At 42.8% G+C, this 27,963-nt stretch overlaps 1 protein-coding gene and 1 long non-coding RNA gene across 2 annotated transcripts; one reads left to right on the forward strand and one right to left on the reverse strand.

Annotated features, from left to right (window-relative positions):
- Positions 1–28: 28 nt before the first annotated feature.
- crfb2 (cytokine receptor family member b2) lies at positions 29–27,963 on the forward strand. Its single transcript, XM_037110381.1, has 23 exons — positions 29–222; positions 843–959; positions 1,699–1,831; positions 2,745–2,920; positions 3,326–3,474; positions 3,903–4,053; positions 4,714–4,829; positions 8,854–9,580; positions 12,511–12,564; positions 12,862–13,016; positions 14,979–15,150; positions 15,250–15,398; positions 18,254–18,413; positions 18,602–18,720; positions 19,924–20,077; positions 20,314–20,329; positions 21,051–21,454; positions 22,999–23,122; positions 24,623–24,804; positions 25,555–25,715; positions 26,271–26,421; positions 26,526–26,671; positions 27,221–27,963. The coding sequence occupies exons 2-23, from the start codon at positions 911–913 to the stop codon at positions 27,377–27,379; spliced, it is 3,807 nt and encodes a 1,268-aa protein (XP_036966276.1). The 5' UTR covers positions 29–222; positions 843–910; the 3' UTR covers positions 27,380–27,963.
- Positions 16,686–18,247, reverse strand: LOC119025543. Its single transcript, XR_005076846.1, has 4 exons — positions 18,088–18,247; positions 17,843–17,898; positions 17,023–17,755; positions 16,686–16,899 (listed from the first exon to the last, which is right to left on the reverse strand). It is a non-coding gene; the product is annotated as an uncharacterized LOC119025543 (long non-coding RNA).

Consider the following 27,963-nt stretch of genomic DNA (forward strand, 5'->3'; position numbering starts at 1 on the left):
TGAATAACTTCGCTGTCGGATTTGGGAACACAGTTTTCCCAGCGGTCCGTGAAGGCAGCGGGAGTAGCGGCAGTCTAACGTGAGTCCGCTTCCTCGCATCTGCAGCTCCGCGGGGTCCGAACAGTGATCGCTCCGTGGTGTCCTCACCGTCACAGGCTCCTCCTGCGGTCGTTCCTCTGGGTGAAGTCAGAGGACAAACATGGGAACTTCTTCTCCCGACAGGTAGCCGTGAACTCAGACATCGTGTAGCCGGTAACTTGTTAGCCTGTTAGCCTGTTAGCCTGTTAGCTAGCGCGCTGTCAGAAAACAAAGCTAGCCCGTTAGCTTAAGTTAGCGGAGATTTCCGGAGACGTCTGGAGAGAAACACGAATACTTTATAAGTTTGTGGATGAAATAAATTCAGAAATCGTTTACCTGACCGTCACAACTCGGTCGTTTAGCAGCTGGTTCCTCTTTAATGTTTTTGAGCTAACTGAATCAATTCAGCTTCAAAAGGATAAATGTGAGTCACAGTCAGATGGTTGCCAGGTATTTTTACACTTCAGAGGAATTTGGCGTGTTTTTTTTTTTTTTTGGGTGTTTTGGTGTGTAAAAATAATCACAAATAAAGATTTAAATTGAAAAATTACAGTGTAATATAATAAATGTGAAAGTGAAAGACTTGTTCAGGAATGTGCCATAATGTGAGTGGGAGTAACTGTAAAACAAGTGTGAAGTTTCCACCCCTCTCCACATCCACCTGATCACATGTTATAATAACAGTATTTATCAGACGTCATGGTGAACGTAATGTAATGTAATGTAATGTGAACTGATGTCTCCCGGTCTGTGATGTCCGACAGCTCGTAGGGAAAGTGAAAGCAGCAGAGTCCTGGGCTGATGGCTCTGCAGCAGAGATGCTCTGGATGTCATGACCGCTCTCATCTGGATGTTCACCTGGCTGCCTCAGGTCCTGCCAGGTGAGTCACCTGGGTGTCATTATAACCCCCTGGAGCACAGTTACACTGAAAGCTGCCCGCATCAGAAGACAAACTGACAATAGAGACGTGAAGCGATTAGGGATGCACATTTTAAGTGATCTCTTTAATGGATAGTCAGCTGCCTTAACAGTCCATTATGGATTGACTATCAATAATATATGCTGCTTTTAGCACACTGAAGAGTTTTATAATTAAACTGCGGGACATTTAATGATGGATTTTATGTCGTAGAACAAAACGTGTAAATATCTTCAGCCTGTTTTGCACATTTAACTGTAAACACATTCAGAAAGCTCAGAGACTTTGAGGCGAGAGAACCGGACGTGTAAAAATGTGAATTGATTTCACAAGACTGCGGACTTCGATCCCAAGCCTCCAGGAGGAGCGGCAGGCTCTGAAGCCAGTGTTCACAGTGTAGTAACGTCGTCACATGATGCACAATCCCTGAGAAATTACTCGTTTGTCAGTCAGAATATGAGCCAAAGTATAAAACCACATTACCCAAATTGCAACCCGACCTCAGCAGTTCAGTTCAAGTTGTAGGTATGTTGTGCTCGTAGCAGCTAACATAGTGTGAAGCTGAGATGAGGAGCAGCTCGCAGGTCGGGTCGGCTCGCTGCTTTCTCAGTCCGCACCAACAGACAGAAGAAGTTCTTACTGTGAAGATCATCAGAGAGTCAAATCACCAGATTTAACACCCCGTGTGTTTGTTTTCCAGCGATGACTGAACTCCCCTCGCCTGTCAAACTGACCCTGAACTCAAGTAACTTCATTCATCTGCTCAAATGGGAACCTGGACCAGGAACACCTGGAGGAGTTCACTACAGCGTGCACGCCGTGTGCACAAACACGTAGGTTTCATTTGTGTTTGTAGCCCAAATGTTTAATGCACAAACCACCTGTAACACACCTGTGATACAGATATTATAATAATTATTATCGAGGATCAGATATCAGATGTCACAGATCAGCGTTTTCTGTTCTGTTTACTCTTCAATGATTCTGTCTCCATACAGAAAAAGTCAGGAGAAGAAATTTAAAACACAGAAATAATTTTGCAAGATGAAATCTTGATGAAAAAAAAATTTTTCTATGAACCTTCATGAATAAGGGATCAATAACTTGGAATAATGTGATGAAAGTCAGAATTATGACCAATAATTAGATAAATAAATCAAGTGAGTGATAAAAAAAAAAAAGTCATAAATAAGAGATTAAAATTGTGAGATAACATTTTAAAGTGACATGACAACAATCACAATTATGGGATAAAAAGTATTTTATATTTATAGTATATTTAGGAAATTAAGTCAAAATCGTGAGTAAATGAATCATAATTGGGAGATTAATAAATGAAAATTGTGAAAGTCAAAATTATAAGCTAGTAAGTTATAAATATGACAATATACAGTCAAAATTATAGAGACACAATTTGGTCAGAATTATGAGGAAAAAGTCATAAGTAGCTGAAATTATGAGAGAAAATCTTCATCATGAGACAAAAACGTTGAAATAATAACACACAAAAATCCAAATTATTAAATAAAAAAGTCAAAATGAATTCAGTTTCATCAGTTTGACTTCAAGTGGCAGAAAAGGGCTTCCGTAGCGTGCAGGTTATTCACTCAGGTAAAAGATGAGAGAGTTTGTGAGTTGTGTTGGAAACCGAAAACACGTTTCATGCAGTCACACAATCAGACCTCTGACGTTATCGAGAAGGAAGATTTATTTCTTGGACTTGTTGGCTCTTCTGACCTCCTGCAGAGGAACCACCTGGCTGCCAGTGGACGGCTGCCAGCGTGTCCAACACCCGCTGGTCTGCAACCTGACAGAAACCTTCTCTGACCGATCTGGGACCTACGGTACCACAGTTACAGCCCGGCTGGGAGGACGGACTTCCAATTCCAGCACCTACAACGACTTTCAGCCCATCAGAGACAGTAAGTGGAGAGGAATTCACTTTAAATTAGAGCTGCTGTCTTCATCCTCCTGTCTGCTGTCTCTCTCTCTCTGAGCAAATGTGTGATTAAAGAACCGGTTCAGCTGCCAACCAGGAGTTTCAACACAACCTCCAACTTGATTTATCTCCATTAACGAAGGAGGTCTGATGTTTTTGTGGTTGGGGAGAAGCATAACAGAAGCGCACATGAGGGAGTAATCAGCCTCAGGGTTTGTTTGTTGGCTGTGAAAAAGGTTTTAAATTCACCTTGTTGAGACCTGCAGACGCCCTGAGTGCCTGTTTTAATTAGCAGACACCTCAGTAAGCTTCATGTCTGTGTAGTCGTCGTTAATTACGTTTCAGTTTCTGTAACTGAAGTGTTTGTTCTGTCCGACGTGTCCTCCAGCTCACCTGGACCTGCCGCTGCTCTCTGTGACGCCCTGCGATGAATACCTGTGTGTGGACCTTTGGTCTCCTGTCGAGCACCTCAGAGAGTTCTACAACACTCTGAAATACGAACTCAGGCTCCAGTACAACGGAGGGGAAAAAAAGAAGGTACATGAACTCACAGACGGCGTTTCACTCACTTGTGCCATCGTGATGAACAAGTTAAAAGGTCTCCTGATGCAAAGTTCCCTAAAGAGCTTTCAGACAGACAGTGTGAGGGAAAAAAAAGTGTTTTCTGAGCATTAAAGCGTGTGAACATCTTCCAGTAAACACCCAGAATAAAAGTATGAACCTGCAAATGAGCAGAAATATGAGAATATGGAGTCAAAAATATCAATATCAACCAGTGATGGCGGCTGTTTGACTTTGTGGTTGTCTGTGTGTGGAGGGACGGTCAGCAGAGTGACTGTTCTGTAGTTTAAATGTGAGATAATGTGATGTTGGTATCAGATTGCGGCTCCTGGATGCAGGAGAGCATCTCTGACATGAAATGCTGTCTGTCGTCAGTTTAACATCCCTCTGTTGTGTCTTTTCAGAACACTTACTCTCTGGAAAGAGTGACGCTTTCGGAGTATGTGCTGCCTGGAAAAAATTACTGTGTCTCCGTCTGCTTCCTAGACAACGTGCGGAACAAGTCCAACTACAGCCGGCCGGTCTGTTACTTCAGCCCGAGCCTCTTTAACAAAGGTACAGATCTCTGTGTTTGTCCCTGCTGTGATTTTAAGCCTCTCAGCATTTCTTGCTGTGGATTTTGCCTTTGACATGTTAATAATGTAACTTAGTAATAACTGCCTTTTTGGGAAGAAGTCCAGAAAAAGAGTGGGTAAAACAATCATTTCACAAAACTCTCCCACGATTCAGAATCTGTTCTCCAAATGTTGATTAATAGCAGGATTTTGACAGAAAACCTTTATTTCAAGTTAAACTCAGCAAACAAACATGTTCAGAGTGCAGCATCACAGGATGTAGAAGAAAAGCAGTACAGAACTAAGTATAAAAACTAAGTATGAGAGGAATCTGTACAGTTATGAGCTGAACATTTCTCTCCTGTGAGTCGAGATGTCGAAGATAAACGATTCCATTAAAGCTCTTTAATGCTCCAGAAACATAAAGAAGTTCATGAGGAGAAACTCTCTGAACTCTTACATACAGGATTAATATTTCATATTTCCATTTATTCGTTTGGCAGAAGCTTTTGTCCGATGTGACAAACGATCGGGAAAAACACGTTTACATTTCTGGAATGACGTGGTAATATTATGAGAACAAAATGTTTCCGTGGTTAGTTTTTTTTTTGTCGTTTTCAGTTGATTTGTGAGTGTTTTTGTCCTCCTGTCGGCTCTGCAGACGCGCTGATCTCCACCCTGCTGTGTTCGCTGGTGGTGGCCGGTGTGGTCATCGTGGTTCTGCTGTTCTCTGCTGGTTACATCTGTCTGAGGAGGAAATCTCTGCCGCGCGTCCTGGTAAGTCATACTTTCATTGTATCATCGTGTTCTACGCTGTAGGCGTTAACGAGCAGCAGGAATGAGTCTGAGTTCATTAGGTTTTAAAGAAAAAACAGTTTCCATTTTCATCTTTATTGTCTTTTTATGGAAAATGAACAATTAGTCAGCCGTCATTACTGGAAAATGATCCACGTCTCTGCGATTATAATAGTCGCTGGGTTCGTCATAACATCGAAGGAAAAGTTCCCCCGAAAAATGTCAATCCAGTCATCAGCTCCTCGCTTCACACTGACGTGAAGTCAGGTGAAGTGTCGTAGTCCACAGAACTGTCTGCAGCTTCACAGTGAAACACAGCTGCTTTAAGTTGCTTGATTTAAAACAGAAACAACCAGAAAAACATCAAATATCTGCTGTGACCAGAGTCTCCAGAAGCCCCTGAGATCACGAGCCAACTGTTAAATGAACTATATCAGCTAATTCACAGACTTTGGATGGAGAAGATTTAATTTGGGGGATTTTTGACAAGTTAAATCAACTTTCCTTGTGGACAAACTGGATCAAACAGAAGTTATCAGTAAAAAGAGTCCCCAGGGTGATTTAAGTCTTCATAAAATATATTTCATGCATCAGTGCCAAAGACAACGACCAACATGATGGATGCAGCATTTCAAGTTACGGCTCAGGACGCCATCAGGCTCCGGCCTCCATCGTTCATTAGTTCTGGTTCTGGTCTTAGTCTGCGAGGCGTTCTCTTATGTTCGCTACAGGAAAGATCAGCCCTGATCCTGTAACTGCATTCCTTGGTGTGGTCCCTGGTGAGGTGGCAGAGTGCTGCCCGGTCCGATGCCCTCACTGTTGGCCCGGACCGGTCCGCCTCCTCCTCCACACCGGCGCTGGGTCAGACATGTGACGGCACATTTAAAACCTTGAGAAGCTGAAACACTCCAGAGGATCATCCGAGATGTCTGATCTCTGCATTATGTGTTGTTACATGTATTTCATCATTCCGTCGTTAGCATCTTCATCTTGTCTCAGCTGTGCTCTCGTCAACTGCAGTTAAAAAGCCAGAAACATTTGAATAAGAGTTTCTGTGGTTTCGGATCTCTTGTCATCTCACGAGTTCTGACATCTGTGGTGCGATGTGTTGAGGCAGAATGACTACATCATAAAGAAAAGAGAACAGGTGAGACTTTAAATCAGAGCTCTGTCACATAAAGTAGATCCAGTTAGATCTTTGTGTGACTGTTGTTGGTTAATGTGCACAATAGGCGCACTGTTTGGTGTGTGTGGTCTGACAGAAAAGCAGCTGCCGCTTCACTTTTTCTTGGTAAAGTGACAGGAAAGAACTGCAAGCGGAAACACACACACACACACACACACACACACACACACGCTTGTTTTACATGCAGCATCGTTGTGCCATCACGATTTGTGGCAACCGGAAAAGAGACGAAGGCAGAAAGCTGCTGGTTGTCTCCTGCTGCAGGGTGGTCGATGTAGTCGGTTTGTGTTCTGAGATCAGAGAAGAAGAAGAAGAAGAAGACGGACTGAAGGAGCGGTCATCAAAATATCTGTCCCGTCTGCGTTTGACCGTAAAACACAGATACATTACAGTCAACTGTGTGTGACTGTTGTCGTCTCTCAGTGTGGAGAAAGGTTGCACGCTTCATCTGTGTGTTTCCGCTGCAGCTCCTTTACTCAGAAGAAGTCAAGCAAGAGCTGCTTTCTGTAAAACCACAAAGTTATCGTTTGTATTCATCGATAACAGAGAACACGAAGCAAACTGAGTTCAACCTAACAGAGCTGCGATCGTGTCTCCTCTGTGTTCCATCTACACTGTGAGGATGAACTGAGTCCAGCGAACGTCACTGTCAGACTGCTGGGCTGCTGTAACTGGGTCACTGCTGGAACCGGTTCTGCTGTAGTTCTGCTGTTTTTATCAGAACCTCAGTTCAAAGTTCATGTAGCAGAACTACAGACGGTGGTGGTGAACAGACACAGATACAAAGTAAAGATTTGGTTTTGAATGAGAGACTGATCTCATTCACACACATGCTGTGAAATATAGTTTAATATTTTCACTTCCACTCAAAATTTCACGAATTGTGACTTTTCTAATAATTTAAACTCGATTTTAAACTCAAAACTAGAATTTATTTTTAATTCTGATTTTGTCTTCTCACTTTTTTAATTCTGATTTTTTTTTCAATTCTCAATTATTTTTACTCTGAATTTTGTTTTATTTTAACTTATTTTATTCATTCTCACATTTTTTTTAATTCTCACTTTTTTAATTTTTAATTTTATTTTTTATTCAGTTTTTTTTTTTCTCATTTTCTTTTTCAATTCTGAATTCTTTTTCAAATTTTCACTTTTTTCTAATCCAGAATTCTGAGGGGGAAAAAAAAGTAATAATCGTGGAAAAAGCTGATTTATAAACTCCAGAGTTAAAATAAACTGTCTGCTGGTGCTTTAATATCTGAAGGGTTGTGACACTGAACTCGTGACTTTTGGGGGGAAAAAGGGGGTTGAGACCATGAATCAGTTGGCAGCTTCTGAAACCTTGAATTCATTTCAGTCCCTGTGTCAGTTTTATTACTGTTGGCTGTGTGGGTGTCGGTTACAGTTAACCTTTTAATATCTGTGCTAATTGTCTCATGCGAGGGGGATTTGAAGGCGCTTTTTTATGAACTGAGATGTGGTTTCGTGTTGTGTTAGCGAGAGCCTGCAGTCAGCCGGAGTGGCAGCGAGGCGTGGAGGGGCTTCCCCCCCTCACGCAGGATCTGAACCTGGCCGACACATGAGATGTTACTTGTGGAGGAGACTTCAGGCTGCTGGGTGGTTTCTTCTCCAGCGAGCACTCTGTGGACTCTCGCTTCCTTCAGTGTGATTCAGCAGCATTTCCACTGGAGAGAAACGTGTTGTTGCACGTAGAAGATACGCAGCTTCATGTGAACATTTAACGAATGTCTGTGTCTTAATGGGTGATGCTCGTTGTGAGACGAACACTGATGGCACAGCGTGTCTCCTTCGGAGGGCGAGGTCGGGCCTCCGTGGATCAGACTTGTTCAGACGAGTCCCACGTGTGTTTAATGAGATCGGGATCTGAGGAATTCAAGGCCCGGTCGATACCTGGAGCTCTTAGTCACAGTCCTCCCGTCCACGAGGTTTCCCAGCAGTCGATCGATGTTTCTGACTGTTAGTGGTCTGAACGTTGTTGCCGAGTGGAAACACAATGATTGTTACTTTCACGTGATGATACTGTAATAAACACTGGACTTTAAAGTCATTTTGAGCTTCACAAATATGAGAATGTTCTGTTTTCCTTGTGAGTTATATTATTATGATATTGACTGAATATCTTTGGGGTTTTGAACTGCAGGTTAAACAAACCGTCTGAGTTGACTTTAGTGTTTTTCAATACAACACCACCGGTTGAAGTTTCCATGTAACGGCTCGTAGAAGAACAATAAATAAATGATGAGAATAATTTCGAGTTGCGTGCCTTCAGTTAGCAGACGTGTCGACATTTCTCGATGATGTGATGCGTCACAGTACAGACGTGGAAGACGGAACATGATCCAGAGATCAAATCTTCTGTTGATCATTGATTTTTTTTTTTTTTTTACATCAGCTGATAAGTAAAGTTGTTAAGTGACATCACAACGCCGCTCTCATGCTTTGATTCATATCCTCTAGATTATATATCAGAGGGAGGCACAGGTTAGACATGTCAGACTTTAAGAACATGACGGGACACATTAGCTGTTTTCACCTGAAGCTAATGCCTGCAGCCGTCTAACTCGGACAGAGGTGTGTCCTAAATAAGAATAACAAAACCAAAATGTTTTCTGCTCACTGACAAACAGGAGACAGGGAACAGAAGCAACACATCTGAGGAGTTCTAACCAGGAAGTGCTGACAGTTTGATGAAGGACACTGATCGTTTGTTTCCTACCGACTGGTGGATTCATGAACTGTTTGTTGTTTCTGCTCTGCGGCTGATTAAACTTCTTCCTGTCTCTCCGTCTGTGTGTCTCAGACGTCCATCCATCACCTGGACGAGGTTCTGGTCGTCTCTCCACGCAGCACGTCCCTGTCGTCCCTCCTGAACCTCAAACCAACACCGCCCTCTTCTGGTGAGGACGGGAGCAAACAGACTGTGTCAGACGACAGTGACGAGGAGAGCGAGACGGAGAGCAGCGGCGGAGGAGGTTATAAACTGCGGGTGGGCACCAACCTCGTCTCTTCCTCCTCTTCGTCTTCATCCTGTTTGGCGGCTCCTTTGCCTCCAGCGCCTGAACCGACGTCGGGCTTCTCCTCAAACCAAACGTCAGAATCCCCGACGCACACATCGTCACACTCTGAGCCTCAGCCAGAGTGTGTTTCTGATCCTCCTGCAGACAGTTCGACTGGAGGAGGGAGCGAGCCAAAGAAAAAGGAGGAGAAGGAAGAAGAGGAGGGTCAGGATGTCAACCTCCTCACGTTAACGTTTGGCAGACAGGATGAGGAGGAGGAGGGTCAGGATGTCAACCTCCTCACGTTAACGTTTGGCAGACATGATGAGGAGGAGGAAGAGGAGGAAGAGGAATTACACGATGAGATTTCTGCAATCCTGCCAGCACAAACACAGGACGCTGAGCAGGAAGTTGCATTAAAATCCTGCGCTGCCGACGAGGAGGAGGACGAAGAAGAGGAGGACAAAGAAGATGAAGAAGATGACTGTGGATACATGAGGCGTCCACCTCCACTTGTCTTACAGAACTTGAAATAGAAATCTAAAAGGATTTTATAATGTGTTCAAAACTCCGTGTTAGAGACGGACTGTGAAGCAGCGTTTATCTCCAATAACAGAGTCGAGACACTGGAAGCTCGTAACATTCTCACATTGTCCCGTCAGTCAGCTGCAGGTCGCTGCTACATGTTTGTTTCTCTGCTGATGTTCTTACTTTCCTGCTGGTGCCCTTCAGCAGGAGAACAGGCAGCTTCTGTTCAGCTGTTTACAACCGATTTAGGATCAAGATATTAGAATGTTTTTGCACGAGGCCCATTTGAATCCTCTCCATATCATTAACTGTGAATCATGTTACTTTGTGTTTTGACGTATGAGCTTCCTCCTAAAACACCACAGAAGTCAGAGACCACTTGGCAAAATACTTCTGATTTGTTTCTAATGTAATAATGTTTTTATAATATGAAAAGTCGAATGTTTGAGAGATGAACCTCAGAGTATCTCAGCGTGATGTTTGCCCCTCGTTTGCTTCAATAACTGCACCAAAAAATATATATTTACATTTTTCTGACAGATATTGTGACATGATTTGCGATTAGTATTTGTTTTAAAGTTTTGTTTCAACATTCAGTATATATTAGATTTAAAACCTTATTATCACATTCATAAACCACCACTGATCTATAAACTAATGAAAAGACGAGAACTTGAAGACATGAACTGCTGCCAACAAGTGTTTAGTTTTATTTTTTCAATCGGTTGGAACATTTAACAATCAAACACACGATTATCACAAATGCTGTGAAATAATAATACAGATAAGAGAACAACGGGACGCTCGACCTGGCACGGACTCCACGAACACCTCAGAGATTTCACACACCGACCTGAAGACAAACGAAGCGACCGTGAACGCTGTCGGGTCGAGGTGAGATCGTGGATCCGTACCAGCTCGAGTGCGTTCAGATTCTGAGATATTCTGAAGTTCACGGACACGTTTCAAGGATTTCCAACTGTGGAGCTGATGAAATTAAAATATGTCGAAGTGGTTTCAAACTTCTGGACCACTCGTGATGTTCTGATCAGGGAACAACTTCCTTTTATCTTCCTGTAGGTACATGCAGGGAATTATTCCTGGGAATCTGAGGGCATTAATTTACAGGAATTCTGGTAATTTTGTGGTCACAGCTTCACATCACTGGACTGGTTCTGTCCGGTCCATTGAAGAGAATATCGTTGCCAATCATTTCATGCCAAACATTGTCTGGTTTCAGATTCTTTGCAGCTTTTCTTAGTCGTTCCTGACAGTGAATGAGGAGTTTGAAGACGTCACTTTAAGGAAATTGTGACAGAACAAATATTTGATCAATGTTGAAGATAATCAGCAGATTGATGGATAATGACAGTGATTGTTAGACGCAGCCGAGCAGCAGATGTTTCCCCAACAACACACGGTTGTTTCTGCTGCTCTGACGTTTGACAGCTTTTTATTTTATAGGCAGAATTTAATTTTCATTTTATTTTTCTTCATCGTGCACTGAAAACTGAGTTTGTTAAAACGGTGTGAAGAAATGATCGTCTGCCAAAAGGGTCCACATGCTGTGCTGCTTTTTATAAATGTGGGTTTGTGTGTGTCCAGACTTAAAGGTGCAGCACGTGAAAACTGGCCAACTGTTCAATTTCATGCCAGAGTAACTGCTAACTGCTGCTGACGGTAGCTGCCGTTAGCTCAGTTAGCCGTCGTCCAAACCGATTGGGCTGCTGCTAGCTGTTAGCATGCTAACTTCAGTCGCTGTCTGTGCCAAACAACAAAGACGCCTCCACTAATTATGAGATTTAAATCCTCACACGATGAAGCTTTAACTCTTCAGCTGGAGGCTGTAACGATGAAACTTGTTGATGCTCAGTCGATGGTAATTCAGCGCTAACAATTTGTTTTATTTGTCTTAATTTTAAATCAGTCTTTTACATCTGGTTCCATTTTCTGTGTACAGAAGACGATCGGAGCCACTGGAAAACACTTTTTTGGCATTCTGACTTTTTTTTTAGTTTAATTCTAAAATGTTAAGTTGAACCTAAATATTCTGAATTAAAAGTCCAAATTAAAGCCAGAGAACAAGGTAGTAAAGAAGTATTAGTAAGAACAGTTTAACAGCGACCCTCATTATTCACTCTGTCTGAAACTGAACTGAATATCTTTGTTTTCTGAAGAGCCGTCAGATAAAACTCTTAACAAGCTAAACATGATTTAAGATATGAATATTTCTGTATCAGACAGAAGCACCTTTAACTCTGTTTCTGTTTTGTTTTTTTTATACGATCATTATCTCACATTTTACTCCACATGAGAATCACGTCAGCATTGTGACTGTTAGAGGAATATTAATGCATCAGTGTCACAGTATCATGTCATGTCTTCCATAGTTTATTGTCCTGTTCAGCGTACAGTCTTATCTAAAGTCACAGGAAAGTCAAGTCAACGCATGCAGCTGTATGTAAACAACATAATCACACAAGTTAACAACATGTTTGTATCTTTTTATACTCACTGTATCAATCATACAACTCAGTGCAACAAATAAAGCCACATTCTGCACTCTGTATATCTGTAAATCTGTTGCATTATTCCTGTAAAGTTTGGGTTTTTTTCAAGCTTACCAAAATAAAAACCCACAAAAACCAGCAGACAGAAACTCCCCACAGATCAGCAGCGAGTCTTCTGTCCGGCTCCTGCGACAGCTGTGACGCTGAAACGCAGGATTTGCAGTGTAAAGCTCACACAGGGAGGAGACTTCTGGGGAAACAGAAACTCAGCTAGCGACATGATAACAAACGGTGTTCACGTCCCATCCCCCGCTCTCACCCCCTGCTCCCTCCCAGCCCTCTCTATAGGTTGTGTGCTCAAACCTTAAAAAACATCTGCCAGCTTTGCGTAAGAGACGCTGAACTGTGAGTGACTGCATGGAGGGAAGATGAGGCTGTGGATTCTTCTTCTCCTTCTTCTTCTGCAGTCGCACCTTGGTAATGCTCCCTGGACTGAAGGTTTGCAGGCAGAAGGAGGTTTTTACACCTTTGGACTGAACATATGTTGTATGTGTGTGTGTGTGTGTGTGTGTGTGTGTGTGTGTGTGTGTGTGTGTGTGTGTGTGTTAAAGTCACTCAGCTGTTGTTCACCTGCAGGAAAGAGTTCAGTAGATTGAAGATTTCAGAGCTGCAGGAGACAGATGATTCAAGACTGATGGATTTTAAAAGTTGATGTCTTCTTCTTCTTCTTCTTCTTCTTCTTCTTCTTCTTCTTCTTCTTCTTCTTCTCTGCAGCTATCAGCGTTTCCCTCCCAGCTCCATCCAATGTCTCCATCTCCTCCATCAACATGGAGCACACGCTCAGCTTCCTGCCCGGCGCCGACTCCCCTGACAGCAGCCGCTTCGAGGTCCAGGTCGTCCGTCTCAGGTACTCGAGTCAGAGAGCAGAAGTGAGATTGGTTTCAGCACCAGAGAAGTTTTCTGTGGGAAAATCCACAAAGATTGACTCACTGTGGTTTGGACTCAGCCCAGATGAAATCACTCAGATTGAGTTTCATTTCTTGAAAAACCAGGTCACCAACTATTTTTGATAATCGATGAATCGTTTGAGTCATTTTTTTAAAGCAGAAATCTTGACGATTGTTTGGTTCCAGATCATTAAATGTGACAATTTGCTGCTTTTTCTTCATCACTTCTGACAGTAAACAAAGAGTATTTGGGAGGTTTTGGACCACAGAAGTGATTCGAAGACGTCACTTTGTCTCTCATGTTACGTCTTCTGACATAAATTTGGTTCCAGCTTCTTCTTGCAGCTTCTCTTCATCATTTCTGACAATAATGGAAGAGTTTTTGTGTTTTGGACTGTCGGTTTGATAAAAGAAGAGATATGAACTTCCCTCTGGGACTGTGATGAGCACTTTTTTGACATTTACTAGCTGATAACTGATAAGGAAAATAATCATTAGCTGCAGCTGTAACTGATCAGTGACGTCATGCTGCACCTGATTTAAAGAACACACCTGTGGGACGCCTCGTACGATACGACTCACGGTCGTTTGCCCACAATGACGATTTTTTCACAACGATAATTATGTGATAACTGATCCGTTGCAATGATACATGGTGAGATCTGTGTAAACTGAAGAAGTCAGAAAACCCAGAAGAAGTCAAACTGCAGGAATGAAGTTAGTTCACCGTGTTGTCTCAGAATTTAATAAGAACTGACATGAAGTAATGTCTAAAAGAGTTTCTGCAGCTCGTGAGTGTTCAGTCGACCAGAAACTCGAGTTCACATTAAGAAAAGACGGCGGTTCAGGATTTAGGACGAGGTTTGTCTGAGCTTCATCGTGTTCATCAGGTTGTTTTACACTTTAAAAGATGAGAGTTGACATTTTCAAAACAGGCCGGAAGCAACAAACGTGGAGTTTAAGTCCTGCGTTAATGTGCATTGATAAGTTTCCTTCGATCGATGTTCGGTTTGAAATACAAAACCACTCAAATCTAAATGTAGAATTCTCAATTATTCATCAGCTGCAGGGACGTCGGCACTCTACAGATCTACAATATATCTGATGTTTCCATCTTAATGTCAAAACAGGCTCGTTACTTTAGCTTGATGTATCTCAACCGATCAGAGCACATCACCCCGGCAGACGCAGCGAGACGAGACAAAGACGAGACAAAGACGAGACAAAGACGAGACAAAGACGAGACAGACGTAAGAAGCCGTAAACAGACAGAGGAGGCTGGTTACCGTCTTACTGTAGCTAACATTTGGTCAGTAGCGCTAACAAAAGTACAGCTGAAGCTGACAGAAATGTTTTTGCAAATTCATGATAATCCATCCAACAGCTGTTCGAAGTCTGACTTGTTGATCGCGACAATAAAAGTGAATCTATCAGCTCAGTTAATCCTCTGGGAACCACGAACGTCTGTACAGAATTCGATCTTAATCCATCCTGTAGCTGTTGAGATATTTCTGGAACTATCTGGTCGACTGATCCATATTTTCAAGGGTAATATCTCTATAATGATGCTGCTCGAGAACTGAACCCCAAAAAACCAGGACGATCATCCAACAGGTCTGATTTGTGTCCATCTATATCTTCAGCACCGAGCTGAGATGCAGTTTTCTACCAGATGTGTCAAAAACAAGAAGTTTCATTTTTGTTTGTTTTTTTGTTTCATTTTTGTTTCTGAGCCTCGTCTGAGTCCTGTTTCTGTAACAGCGACTCATAATCAAGGTTTGATTTCCTCGTACCAGCATGACTCACTCGGTCCAATCAGTTGCCTTTTCAACCAGCTGTCAGAAGTTTTCCCGCCTCTCTGCTGCGATCTTTCACCTGCTGTGTGTCGCAGTTTGTCGTACGCCGTCATCAGTGTGTCTCTGTTTTCTTTCCCTCTGGAGTAAGAAGTCGTGGACAGCGGTGGCCGCCTGTTCGGCGCTGAAGGCCGGACAGACGTGTAATCTGACGCAAGTGTTCAAAAAGCCGCTGGAACAGTACAGAGCCAGAGTCCGGGCCTTCACAGCCGGACAGACGTCCAGCTGGACCGTGTCGGTGGCGTTCCAACCTCTATCAGACAGTGAGACACCAACAAACACACTTTGGTCTCATGCAGATCCTTTAAACGCTTCAAAATAAAATGTTAACGAGGAACCTTAACCACCTTTTCTCCTCGCAGCTGTGTTGGGACCTCCTGACGTGGTCGTGTCCGGCTGTGGGAACTGTTTGCTGCTGCAGGTCCGTCCTCCTTCATCGGTCGGGATGCTGTCGACGGACCTCTACATGGACCTGGTCCTCAATGTGAAGAGGACCAGGGATGGTGCTCAGGTACGAGTCTTAAACTGTGACATGTCTTCATCGTCTGGGCAGGTTTATGCACAAGAAAACATCTTGTCAGGGTTTCAGAAGACATGATGTTTAAAATTCCTGGTTCTGTCTCCACAAATAGGAAAAGTCCTTACATGGTGATAAAAATACCAGTTTTTGTCACAACAAACTGAGTTAAAAGTGTCTCATCAAAATCGTCCACTTCTGTTGCCACTACGCAGCTCAAAGTGTCCCGACGTCTTGTTGGAAAAAAAAAGACACATTGTTGATGAAAACATCCTGATGTCTTGCAGAAACATCTGGTTATGTTGGCAGTAAAACGTCCCGACATCTCATCAGTAGTTTCACCGTAAATGCAGCTGAAAACATCCCGACGTCTTTTTAAAAACATCCAATTTTGTTGGCAGGAACGCGGCTGGAAAATATCAAGTTGTTTCCCGATGAGATGTTGAAACGCAGCTTCACACGGCGTCTGTCTGGTTCTGTCAGATCGGACTTCATATACATGTAACGTGAACACGATGTGATTTGCATTGAGAACAAATAACGATGTTTAGTTCTGACGGAGGCTCAGACAGACGTTAACGTATTATTTGACTGCTCGTGTTTGTCAGAGTCATAGAGAATCAAACTACAGAAGACGATGTTTCACAGCGCTGACGACGACACGACACACGGAGGTGACGACCTGAAGCTGTTTGTTTCCTGTCTCCGAGGTTATTTCCTCCTCAGTGTGGCTTTAACTGTGGCTGCTTTAGTTCACAGGTTAGTGGAAATGTTGCTGTCACAGGAAGAGAGCGAGCTTTCGTTCATGTCGTGTGTTTATCACGAGTTCAATTAAAGAAACTTTGTTCCTGAAAGTTTCACCAAAGGAGATTTACGACACATCCAGCTGATGAGCAGCTCCTTCTCTCTCGGTGTGAGTCTGGAGTGAAACTTCCCTTCAAGCGATGATTTCAGCAAAATTCTCAAATGTTGGCAGAGAGCCGACGTGTAATTTATGATCCGGTACTGAAACCTGGTACTTCACACTGCTGAGAGCAGAACTCAACCAGCTGAAGTCGCAGTAGCTTCTCATTTTGTTCCAAAGACACCAAACCAACTTCATGTCCATCCTCCAATTAAACACAACGTCCACTTTGTTCTCTGAGATTTAATCTGGACAGGACAGCTGTCAGTCAGACGGGTCAGGAGGTTGAGAAAGAGGAAGACTGGACTTGATCCCGGGTCGTAGCTGAGGACTCGCTGCTGTATATGAGTTGCTGCTGGAGCAGGTGAGCTGTGTAGACACTAACCTTAAACTGGGAATCTCGGTGCTGTCGAGTCCAAACCCAGAGAGGTTGATTCAGGGTTTTGTGGGTTCGACACGGGTTGCTCGGCCGTCTGCAGTCTGCACACCGGACCTTTAAACCCGCCCACGTTCTGTTCACGTGGTCCGTTTCACCGTCATGCACACCGTCTGCACGTGAGCAGCTGACAGACGACTGACGAGCTCTACACTCTGTATCACCATGTGGTTGGACATTATTTCTACCTTACAAGACTCAGGTAACAAACTACAATTTAAACATGCGTACGCTATGAATTGTGGGTAATTTAATCAGTGAAGTCTAGTGTAATGCACCTGATGGCTTGTTGGAGTCCAGATGTTTGAATCGGAAGCCGTCTCACGTCTTTTACTTTGAGTTTACTCGTTGCTCAAACACAAATGATGCTTTTTATGATTCTTTGAGGTCAAAATGTCATTTTACTTTGTTAATGTTGTGAGCAGGCGTCAACGTAGATGAGTATGAAGACGCAGATAACGAAGCAGCGAAGTGTAAATCTGATTATTCCTGTGGAAAACATGGATCTTTGGAGGGCTGATGCACCAGGACGAGATTCTAGAACCTCACAGTCACGTTTCAGCCTTTTTATATGTTTCACGTGTTTTTAATTGATTGCACGTTTTCAAATATCATCAAATATTTTCAAGGTTTTACATCAACGTCAGAAAAAAAAACACCAAATCTGAATGCTGATCATCATTTTTGTGAGATATGAGAAGAAATCAGTGAATTCCTGCAGTTTTTGTTTCGTTTTCTTCTCCACTTGCGTGTTTCCAAGATCTGAAACAAGCTGAATGTGGAGAAATCAAAACAGCGAAGCCACAAACGTTTCTTTATCTGCTGAGAGGTGGATGTGAGTCTGTAGAGGAGCTCGTGTGGAGGCTGATCTGTTTTTCACAGTGTGGTTTTCAGTTTTTAACCCACGTCTTCCTCTCAACAACTCCGCTCGCCTGCATGTGTTCGAGGAAACGCTCAGCCTGAACGCATCAGTCGACTCGCTGCACACAACTGATCGGACCTGGAACACTTCTGGAGAAAATGAGACTGATTGTGCAAAAAAAAATCTCAACTATGATGCAATTTCTTTCATTGTGACATTCAGGGAACATAACTGACCTCGTTATCCTGCTGCGAACACCTGGAGCTCCTTCTTGTGAAGGAAAGTAAAGAACCTAGAAACAGGAAGTGACGCGCGTCAGCTTTGCTTCAGTTTCTTTGGAATTACAAGAACATGTTAGACAGACAGAAGAGAAGAGAGCGCTGTTCCAACTGTTCCAATATGAAAACACAACAATAAACAGGAAATACAAGATAAACAAGATAAAGCACATTTACACAATGAAATCTCAATATTTACTCACTTAGTTTAGAAAACTGCTGAAAACTGCCCAGAATGTCTCGAGGTCTTGTCAGAAATATCTGGTTTATCGTCATAAACGTAGCTGATATCGGTCCTGACGTCTCGTCAGATAAATCAGGTTCTGTTGCCTCGGTTTGTGTGACCCGGTTTGTGTTTTTGTGTTGCAGTTCATCCTGACTCGGCCGTACAAGGAAGAGATGGAGATCTCGTACCTGCAGCGAGGCGTGGAGTACTGCGTGACCGTGACTGTGAAAACGCTCTTCAACGACAACTCAGTGCCCAGCGACGCCCACTGCGCCTTCACCAGCCCGCCGCCATCGCACTCACGTAGGTCACGGCTCGCTGAGATCGATGATCTTTGTTGCTCTGCGGTTCAAAAACAGGAGTCAGCTGCTCTGTGCTGCTGGCAGAAAGAGGAACTTTTGATTGTTAACAGTTCCTCTCAGAGATTCATGCAGCTGGAAGATCCTGAGCTGATCTGAGATCTGATATCTGTTGACGTCCTCCTGTTTCAGTGTCTGTGGTCTACGGCCTGCTGGGGGCCTTCTGCGCTCTGCTCCTCCTCATCGGATCGGTCGCCTGCAGCGGTCAGCTGAGCGTCAGATTACTGCGACGACGCCTCCCGACATCGCTGGTAACAGATCCAACTGTGTGCTGCTGCTCCAACAATCATTTCATCTTTACATTAAACACTGTGTGCACCTGTGACTCTGACGTCCAGGTGCTAATCCAGTGATCACAGTGATTCAGTGCAGGCACAGTGGTTCAACATCAGCAAGCTAACAGGCTTACAAAGGTTTCTGCATGTTGGCTGACGGGGGTCAGGGGCTTTTTAAGTTACTTCCACATCCAAGTACTCGCAATAAATTACTATTCAGCTCTCCAGTTCTCACGAGAAAAGAGAAAGGAGAAAAACGGTAATGACAAAACAAGACGAGATGCAGGAAGGTTTTATGGTTAGCGACACATCTTAGCTGCCTTTTCAACAAACACGGCTGGAAAACGTCCCGACATCTCGGAGTAAATATCCATGTTTGTCGCCACAAAAAGCGTCTGGTTCTGTCTCCACAACCTGAAGATTCATCATGAATTCAGTATCTTTTAGTTTTGGACGACAGAGCGTTGTGACGTCGCCTTCGAGGGCTCAGTCTGGTGACGTTTTTATATTTTTCTTTTTTTCAACAAATCTCAAGCGCAGACCAGAACCAGCAGTGACCCGAGCTCCTGACAGGTACCGAGCGTCTCGCAGCCGGATCACACACACACACACACGCGCGCACACACACACACCGCCCTGCCACTAATACGCCAACAAGGATTCATCCACCGCTGAAAATAGTCCAACAAACACACACCTATTTTAATTATATTTAATTATATATTTTAGAGATTTAAGTCCTTAGTAGGAACATTTAGACTTGATTGCACCAACAAGGATGAACTTTTAAACCAGCTGAACTGGATTACATTTAATTCTGCACTGAAACTATAAACTCCAGTTTAAAGTTGCTGGAATTAAAACCTGGATTTACTGATTTTAAACTGAGTTTTATTTTAGATTAAATGAACCCTTGTTGGTGCAGCCCGGCCCTGAAGCTGTCAGGACATCATGTTGTTGGTTTTGGTCTTTTCATGAAATTTGTTGACAATTATAAAAATATAACACCAGAGTTATTCTCTACACTCAGCATGTTTAGCATGCTAACCAGCTAGCTCCGGCCGTGGCCTGCTAGCTGCATGGCTAACTGAGCTAACTGAGCTAACTGAGCTAACGGTTACTCTCTGTTTACTCGATCATGAAGCCTGACCGTCTCTGTCTCCAACTCTTTGTCTGCAGTCGTACTTTCTCCTCAAAGTCCAGGATGTTGGAGCTGCACCACCTGAACTCTCAGGTGACACCTCGGACACGCCGCTGCATAAAGAAGGTTCTGCTGACTGTCTTCTGCCGGACCACCGGCCGGTCCAAACACTGAGGAGCAGCTCAGAATACTGTTGAATACCAGTGGAGTCGATCGTGCTGAAGTTTATAATCCTGCTTTATGGCAAAATATCCTCTCTGACTCTTCTTCTAACTTTTTAAATAACTGCCCATTAAAAGTCAAACTTTAGAAATATCTGAATAACTGTGACATATCGGTATAAACCACTATAGTGTGATGATCGCTGTGAAGTGTTTCTGTGATTCTGTCCTGTTACTGATCTCACTGACGAGCTGTTGAATCTCCAGATGTCGAGAAAATCCTGTGAATAAAGCGAGTTGTGCTGAAGAAGAGTCTGTAACTGTTCTTCATGATGTCATTACAGTTCTGACAGAAAAAAACAACAAACTGATATTCTGTAGATTTATGATCTACGATCTCTGATGCCACACTTCTGCCGTCTTCTATAATTAACATCTGCTATTAATCAAATCAGAAACACTTGATTGATCCAACTGAGGAGCCGGATGATAATAATAGTAATCTCTGCAGATGTGTTTCAATAGCAAGTTCTGGATCCGTCCCATCATCAGAACATAAATGACCTCGTTATCCTGCTGTGAACACCTGGAGCTTCTTGTGAAGTAAAGAACCTAGAAACAGGAAGTGACGCGCGTCAGCTGTGCTTCAGTAACAGTTTCTTTGGAATTACAAGAACATATTAGACAGCTCGACAGACAGAAGAGAAGAGAGCACTGTTCCAACTGTTCAACATGAAAAGATAAACAAGATAAAGCACATTTACACAATGAAATCTGAATATTGATTCACTTACTTAGTTTAGAAAACTGTTGAAAACTGCCCTTAATGTCTTGAGGTCTACATTTAATCACCGATGCCCCTCGGTTCCGTCCCGCCCCTCGGCCCCCCTGGTGCCCCTCGGTTCCGTCCCGCCCCTCGGCCCCCCTGGTGCCCCTCGGTTCCGTCCCGCCCCTCGGCCCCCCTGGTGCCCCTCGGTTCCGTCCCGCCCCTCGGCCCCTCACAGCCTCAGTCCGGCCCTGCTGCAGGTGTCTGCGCACTTGTCACCTGAAGCTGCGCAACACCAACGTAACTGTGAACTCTCGCGACATTTCACAGACAGGCTCAGATGGGTGACGTTTCTAATAACTGACGCTGATTGGCTGTTTTCCTCGAAGCGGCAGACGTTTCTGTGCGGGGACAAGGTTTCGTTTCCTCGGGCTTCCCCCCGCCTTCTGTGCGCGAGCCTTACCAGGAAATACACTGTTTATAATGAAACACACACTCACACACCTGCACACACACACACACACACACACACACACTACCCAGCTGGACTACAGAACACGGTGACTGAAGAAGAGTTCGGCAACATGTCAGCCCGAGTGTGTGTCTTCATCCTGACGCTCTCAACACTACATGGACCCAGAGGTAATCAATAAGCTTTGATCGATAACGTGTGTGCTCCTCTTCTTACCTTCTAGCAGGACGAGACAGCCAGGTGTGGAAGTTTGAATGTGTTCGGCCTCTATAGAAGAAGTTCGACTCAACATGGTTCCTCAGTTTGAACTTAAATCGGCTGTTTTAGAGACGAGGTGTCTTTTGGCGCTTGTGGGGACCCTTAGCAACTCTTCTTCGTCTCTAATAATCACAGTACACAGTCAGTGAACGGAAACAAGTATATTAGCTTGTTGCCTCGTACAGACAGTTTCTAACCCTAAAGACTTTATTTATATGTATTTATGTTGACTTCCTATAAATAATATTTATTTAAAAAGTTGTTTGTCCTCACGTGAACTCTTTCAGTAGACCTGTGGTCAGTTTATATGAGCTAACTTCAGGCTAACAGTGAAAACAAAGTCAGTTAGCTCTAAACTTCAAAGTGTAAACTACTGTATCTGGAATTTAAATGGGTTTATGAGATTTGTTCAGGTTACAAATAATAATATTAATAATAATGATGTTAATAATAGTACAGTCACAGTCATAATTTAACATCATTGTTTTCCTTATTGTATCTGTCTTCAGTTTCCACTGGCTGTTAGCATGCTAATTATCATTAACTTATCATGTAAGATGAATTTAAAATTACATTTATTTTAAATGTATGCATTAAAATGTATTTTGTTTTATTACTTAATTTGACAGACAGTACACATTAATAACATTTCACAAAACATGCCAGCATTAGCTAGAAATGCTAATTTTATTTATTTTTTTATTTTATTTAGTTATATTTTTGTGGGGTTTTTGTAGGTTTTTAGGTTTAGGTTTATGACTGAAAACTGAGTTCAGGGATTGTTGTAACATATTTAAAATACACAAAATGTATCAACCAAATATCTAGCTAGCTATCTCGCTACCTAGCAAAGCCTAAGGCTTCTACACTAGCTAGCCAGTTTTTCTAGCTAGCTAATATAGGCACACACATTATTTGACATAATGTGTAGACCTTTAGGTTTTTTAAAAATAGAAATGAAACTGAAAAAATTTATTTGTCTGTCTTCCTCTTTCTGATTAAACATGTTCCACAGACTGTTACTATGTTAAGTATCATTGATGTAGCATGTCATTTTATGAAATTTTACATTTGACTTGTACATGAATAGCAATATTTACTGTATTGTTTTGACAGTCACAGTACATCTTAATACAATTTCTTAGAACGTGCTAGAGTTAGCCAGCAGAGGAAAATGTTCTCTATTCGTAAGTCGAGGCTGTCTAGCTAGCCAGAGAGACCTAGTTTTCCAGTTTATAAAGGCCTTTAAGTTTTAAATGAAACCAGGTGCAGGGCCGATTGTAAGAAGTCGTTATACCAGCTATGTTTTCTTCTTATGGGAACTAGCTTTACTGCCATTTTGACACGTTAGCAATTCAATAAAAACATGAAATGTCATTTTCTGTCCTTTCCAATCTTGACTGAACCTGTGCTATCTCTATCTGTGTGTCATATTTTATGTATTTGGACTGTGCAGCGGTGTCAGGAGTCCTCAGTGGACCCACAAACGTCAGCCTGACCTCCTACAACATGAACCTGGTGCTGAGGTGGGATCCACCTGAAGGAGCAGCCGATGGCCTGGTCTACACATCAGAGTACAAGTGAGTCAACAGCGATGACAGAACCTCTCTGCTTCAGCAAACACTCCGACGTCAGTCTGATCTGTTGCTGCAAAGCTGTCAAAGCTGTTTGAATCAGCAGCTGATCAATAGAGCTGCAACCCTGGGATTACTTTCACTATCAGATATCTGTCGAGTCTTTTCAACACATAAATTATTTTGTCAGGAGTATTTTGGTTTTCTTCCTTATTTTTACTCTTAAGACTGAATTTGGAGCATGAAAAAATACAGATTGATACAGCAGAGGAAAGCAGCTGCAATGAATCGATCAGTTGTCAACTATTAAATGAATCGCCGAGTATTTAAATAATTGATTATTTGGTTTGACACACTTTTAAAGGAAATAAAAGTCATATTTCTCTGAGTCCGGCTCTTTAAACGTGAATATTGTCCGCTTTCTTTCCTCCTCTGTGGACAAAACCAGACTTTCTATTAGCATTTTCTGACATTTTATGGACCAAACAACTAATCAGTTAATGGAGAAAATAACCGAGAATGAGAATAATAATTAGCAACAGCTCTACAGTAGACAGTTTTTCGAAGATCTCTCAAAGATTTGACTCCTCTGACACAAACACCAGAGTGTTTAAGTGCTGTGATCGATCTGAATGAGTCTGTACGGCTGGTGGTCATACGTGTGAAGTGGTTTCTCTAATCTGACAGGCAGCTGAGTGTGTTTTTGTTTTGAGGGTTTACCAGCCAGATTTTTATCAGGCGCATCATTTCAATAACTGTCAAACTGAAAAGTGACTCGCTGCTCTTATCAGCAGCAACATCAGCGTATGAGCAGACGCAGCTTCTCTTCTGGGAAACAGCCGGAACACTGACTGTCTGTTAATAAACACACACATTACACACAGTACACACATTACACACAGTACACAGATGACATCACTGTTCCTCATTAACTTTGGCACCATTTACCGTGAAGTTAACTAACATTAGTGACACATCATGTGTGTTTATATAATATTATTTCAGTATTTTATCATATATTGATAACATACAGCAGAGATGGTGTTTAGTTGGGTCGCAGCAATAAATCCCTCTCAAGTTAAATGTGCCATGAACATGAACTGAATTCATGTAATAAAAAGTATAATATTTAAAGTGTAGATTAAGTTGCATGTCTTTCAGGACAATATATAATATATAAAGCGTTTGTTAAAACAACAAAGAAGTCACTGAAACTGATATCAGTTTGATACAATATTTCCTGAGTTTGTTATCATATCATGAATAATTTGTACCTTTGCGGCCCGGATGTTAATAAATTTAATTTTGTTCATAACATTTAGGTTTATTTTTACTTAAAGGAGTTAATGTGAAATGATATATCTGCATTTCCTGTCAAGTTTTGTACAGTTTCTTTGTGATGAGAAGGTGAAAGCATTCCCAGTAACAGATGATTTGGCAGTGAACAACATCACAAACACACCACAACATCACATCTGACACGGCGCTGCTGTATTTTGTCCACAGGAGCCAATTCATAATCTACAGAACCAGTTGTACGAACTCCTCGGAACTCCAGTGTGACTTCAGCCGCCAACTGGGCTCCTCCATCCCCGTGTACGGGAAGTTTACCGGCAGAGTGCAAGCGCAGCTCGGGGCAGAGAGCTCCAACTGGGTGGAGAGCAAAGAGTTGAGCCTGGAGAGAGACAGTGAGTCCAAACACTGCACAGGTGTTCATTGATATCACAGATGTGCACAGTGATGGTTCTCATCAGATACAGAAGATCTTACATTGTAGTGACTGACTCTGTGAATGTTTCCAACAACTGATCAGTAATTTAAAATATGGATTACAGGTCAGTTGATGACGTGTCATCAAACCTGCTGAAAATTCCAACACAACCCCCCAGACTCCCTTAAAAAATCCCTCAATTCTGTGAGTTGTGTTGTCAGGAGAAACTTTATCAACACTGTGAAATGCTGTCTCTGACATATTAATGATTTTGGTCTTCCTCTTAATTCCACTTGTAGAAAATATGAATATAATATTCAGAAATGTGTTTTTGTACCAACCAAACATGGGCTCTAAAGAACAAGCTTCAGGTTTTCAGCTCATTGTAGGTTGGACCCGTTCTGCTCTGCTCTCGATTGGTAATTTGACTGCCTGCCACAGAAACCTTTGGGATTTACTGAAGCTGTAGAATTTGCATCATTGTACTGTAAACACAACTTGATATGCAAAACATGCTGCTGCTGTGGTTTTATCTTACTGAGAGGCGTCGATGTTTTACTGGCTTTAGTTCAGCGAAGAAATCAGAATTATAGGCAAACACATTTTTGTCTCATCTCGGGATGTGACGTCTTTTATGTCATCGTTTGATTTCAGTCTCACCACCATGTGGCTTTAGTCATGTTTTCTCCTCCTCACGCTGTTCCTCTCTTCTCTCTCTCTCCCTCAGCTGTCATCGGTCCTCCCGGCGTCTCTCTCATCTCCACCGAGGATACGATAGAAGTCAGCATTACAGATCCGGTGTTTGCTCGCTCCACACTTAAGGAGGCTTATGGTGCTTCATCTGTCACCTACAACATCACCCACTGGAAGGAAGGCCACGAGAAGCAGGTGGGATGTCGTGTGAAAAGCTTAATTATCCATTAGTTCAGGGATCTGATTTGCTTTCTTGGCAGATCTGTGACCAACAACAGGATCGTTATTAAAGCAATGTTTCACACAAAGTAGTAAATTCAGTCATTTTCCCTCCAATTATCGCAAATGGATGTGAAAAGAGTCTGAAGTGTGTTTACACGCTCAACTGCAAATCAAGAGTGTAAATAACGACAATATTGAAATATTGAGGAAAAAATCCAAATTCTGACAATAAAGTCAAAATAATTCTGATAAAACGAAAACTTTAAAATCATAATTCTGTTCTACAAGTTGGAAGAATTGGAGAAAAATGTAAAAATCTGACTTTAAAATCAGAATTTCAAGAAAAAAAGTCAGAAGACTTTTGAAAAAATCGTCAAAAACCAAAATCTATCAGATGTTTGTCAGGTGTTTCTCAGATGTTTGATGTCAGAGGATCAGATGGTCGCCTCTCCCTCTTGTCTCACCTGTGGTCTCTGTGGTTACCTGTCACTGCTGCACACCTGACCTCTTCTCTGTCGCCTCCTACAGGCCGTCAGCCACAGCAACTTACAGCAGAACCGGTTTGTTCTGGATAACCTGGAGTGCTGGACCTCGTACTGCGTCCAGGTCCACGTCAGCGCCAAGATGAACCCCAAACCAGGCGAGCCCAGCACGCCGGTCTGTGAACGCACCACCTGCAGTAAGTTCACCCAGAAATAAGTTTTGTGTGTTTCATTCATACCGAGATGCTCTTGCAGCAGTGAAGTAAAGTGAGAAACAAACTGATATCCAATTGTTCTGCAGAACCTGGGGTTCCGTGGGTGGCAGCAGTGGTGACGTTCTTGGTCATTACCGTGGTGGTGGCGGCGGTGGTGCTGGCGGTGGTGTATCAGAAACATATATCCAACTTTCTGTGTCCGAAAGATTCACTGCCACAGCGCTTCAAAGAGGTGTGTGTTCATACGTCTGCACGGATCTGTGTGTGAACAAGTGTCACAACTGATCGACCTCTAAAGTCAAATGTTATCTAAGAATGTGCAGAGTTCAAATCTGCAAAGAGTCAAAATGTTTTCCCTTCTTCTTAGTCTTAATGACTGAGGGGATCAGGGTCACATGTAAGAACTGTGAGTTCTGAGCTAAAAGTCAGAATTTGAACTTGCAGCTCAGAATTCTGACTTTTAATTCAGAAATTCCAAGAAAAAAGTCAAAATTCTGAGAAAAAACAGTAAAAACTCCAACTTAAAACTCTGAATTCTGTGGAAAAACAGTTAAATTCAGACGAAAAACTCAACAATCCTGAAAAACAAGTTGAAAGAATTCTGAGGCAATGATCAAATTCCACCTTTTTACTCCCAGAAATGTTGAGTTGGCAAATTTCAGAGAAAAACAGTCTAAACAATGTGGAGAGAAGTTTCTAGCAGTGCAGTAAGGACTCCAGTCCTCCATCTCCTTCTCTAACCGTGACACAACAATCAGTTTACCTCCTTTTTGCCCTTCAGGCTCCCAAGTCATCCATGTACATGGCCATGCGTGACTCCCACCCGCCCGAGGAGCACTATGACCCTGTCAGCATCGTTGCAGATGACAAGAGTGTGGAGGAAGGGCGCCCTCTGCAGGACATGGGGCCAAGCTGCAGCCTCGACAGCAGGGAGAGCTAGAGGAGACTGAGAGGCTGAAAATACACAAAAGCAATGAAGAAGAGCTGATGACAGGGACCGTTATCAACCAGGCAGACCTGACACACGTCGGCAAAACAGTGGAGTCATCCATTACTGGTTTATTTCAGTGTTTTAAGGCAACAAACTCTGCAGTAGCTTCATATCATCCCTCAGCAGAGCAGGTGTTAATGTGAAGCGACTGGACAGCAGAGATGTTGGAGGCACACCGACACCTCATCCCAGTGAAGTTGTTTTTGTGCTGTGCCGTTCTGATGATCCTCACAGTGTCACCAGAGTGTAACTGAAGGACCGGAGCCGCCCACACTTGTGCTGGAAGACGTCCGTCCACCGTGGTCGACTCTGCTATGGATGTAGAATCTGCCACCAAATGGTCACATTTCCTTCCTGACTTATCTTTGCCTCATTGGTGAAATATGAAGGTTTTCTTAATTAAGTTAAATTCAGAATGCAGTGACGATGATTCAGAGAAGCTACAAGTCAAAGTGTGAAACAATGTGCAGCTCAGACATTTATGTGTTCATGTTCACTCAGTTAAACGTAAATAAAGACGTTGTTTTAACGTG

Source organism: Acanthopagrus latus, chromosome 9 (assembly GCF_904848185.1).
Source record: "Acanthopagrus latus isolate v.2019 chromosome 9, fAcaLat1.1, whole genome shotgun sequence".
NCBI lineage: Eukaryota > Metazoa > Chordata > Actinopteri > Spariformes > Sparidae > Acanthopagrus > Acanthopagrus latus.

Excerpts from the sequence above, each read along its gene's own strand:
- crfb2 (XM_037110381.1), top strand. The coding sequence starts at position 911 with ATGACCGCTCTCATCTGGATGTTCACCTGGCTGCCTCAGGTCCTGCCA. Across the intron at positions 26,422-26,525 it reads CTGTGAACGCACCACCTGCA|AACCTGGGGTTCCGTGGGTG; the intron begins GTAAGTTCACCC and ends ATTGTTCTGCAG. Across the intron at positions 26,672-27,220 it reads TGCCACAGCGCTTCAAAGAG|GCTCCCAAGTCATCCATGTA; the intron begins GTGTGTGTTCAT and ends TTTGCCCTTCAG.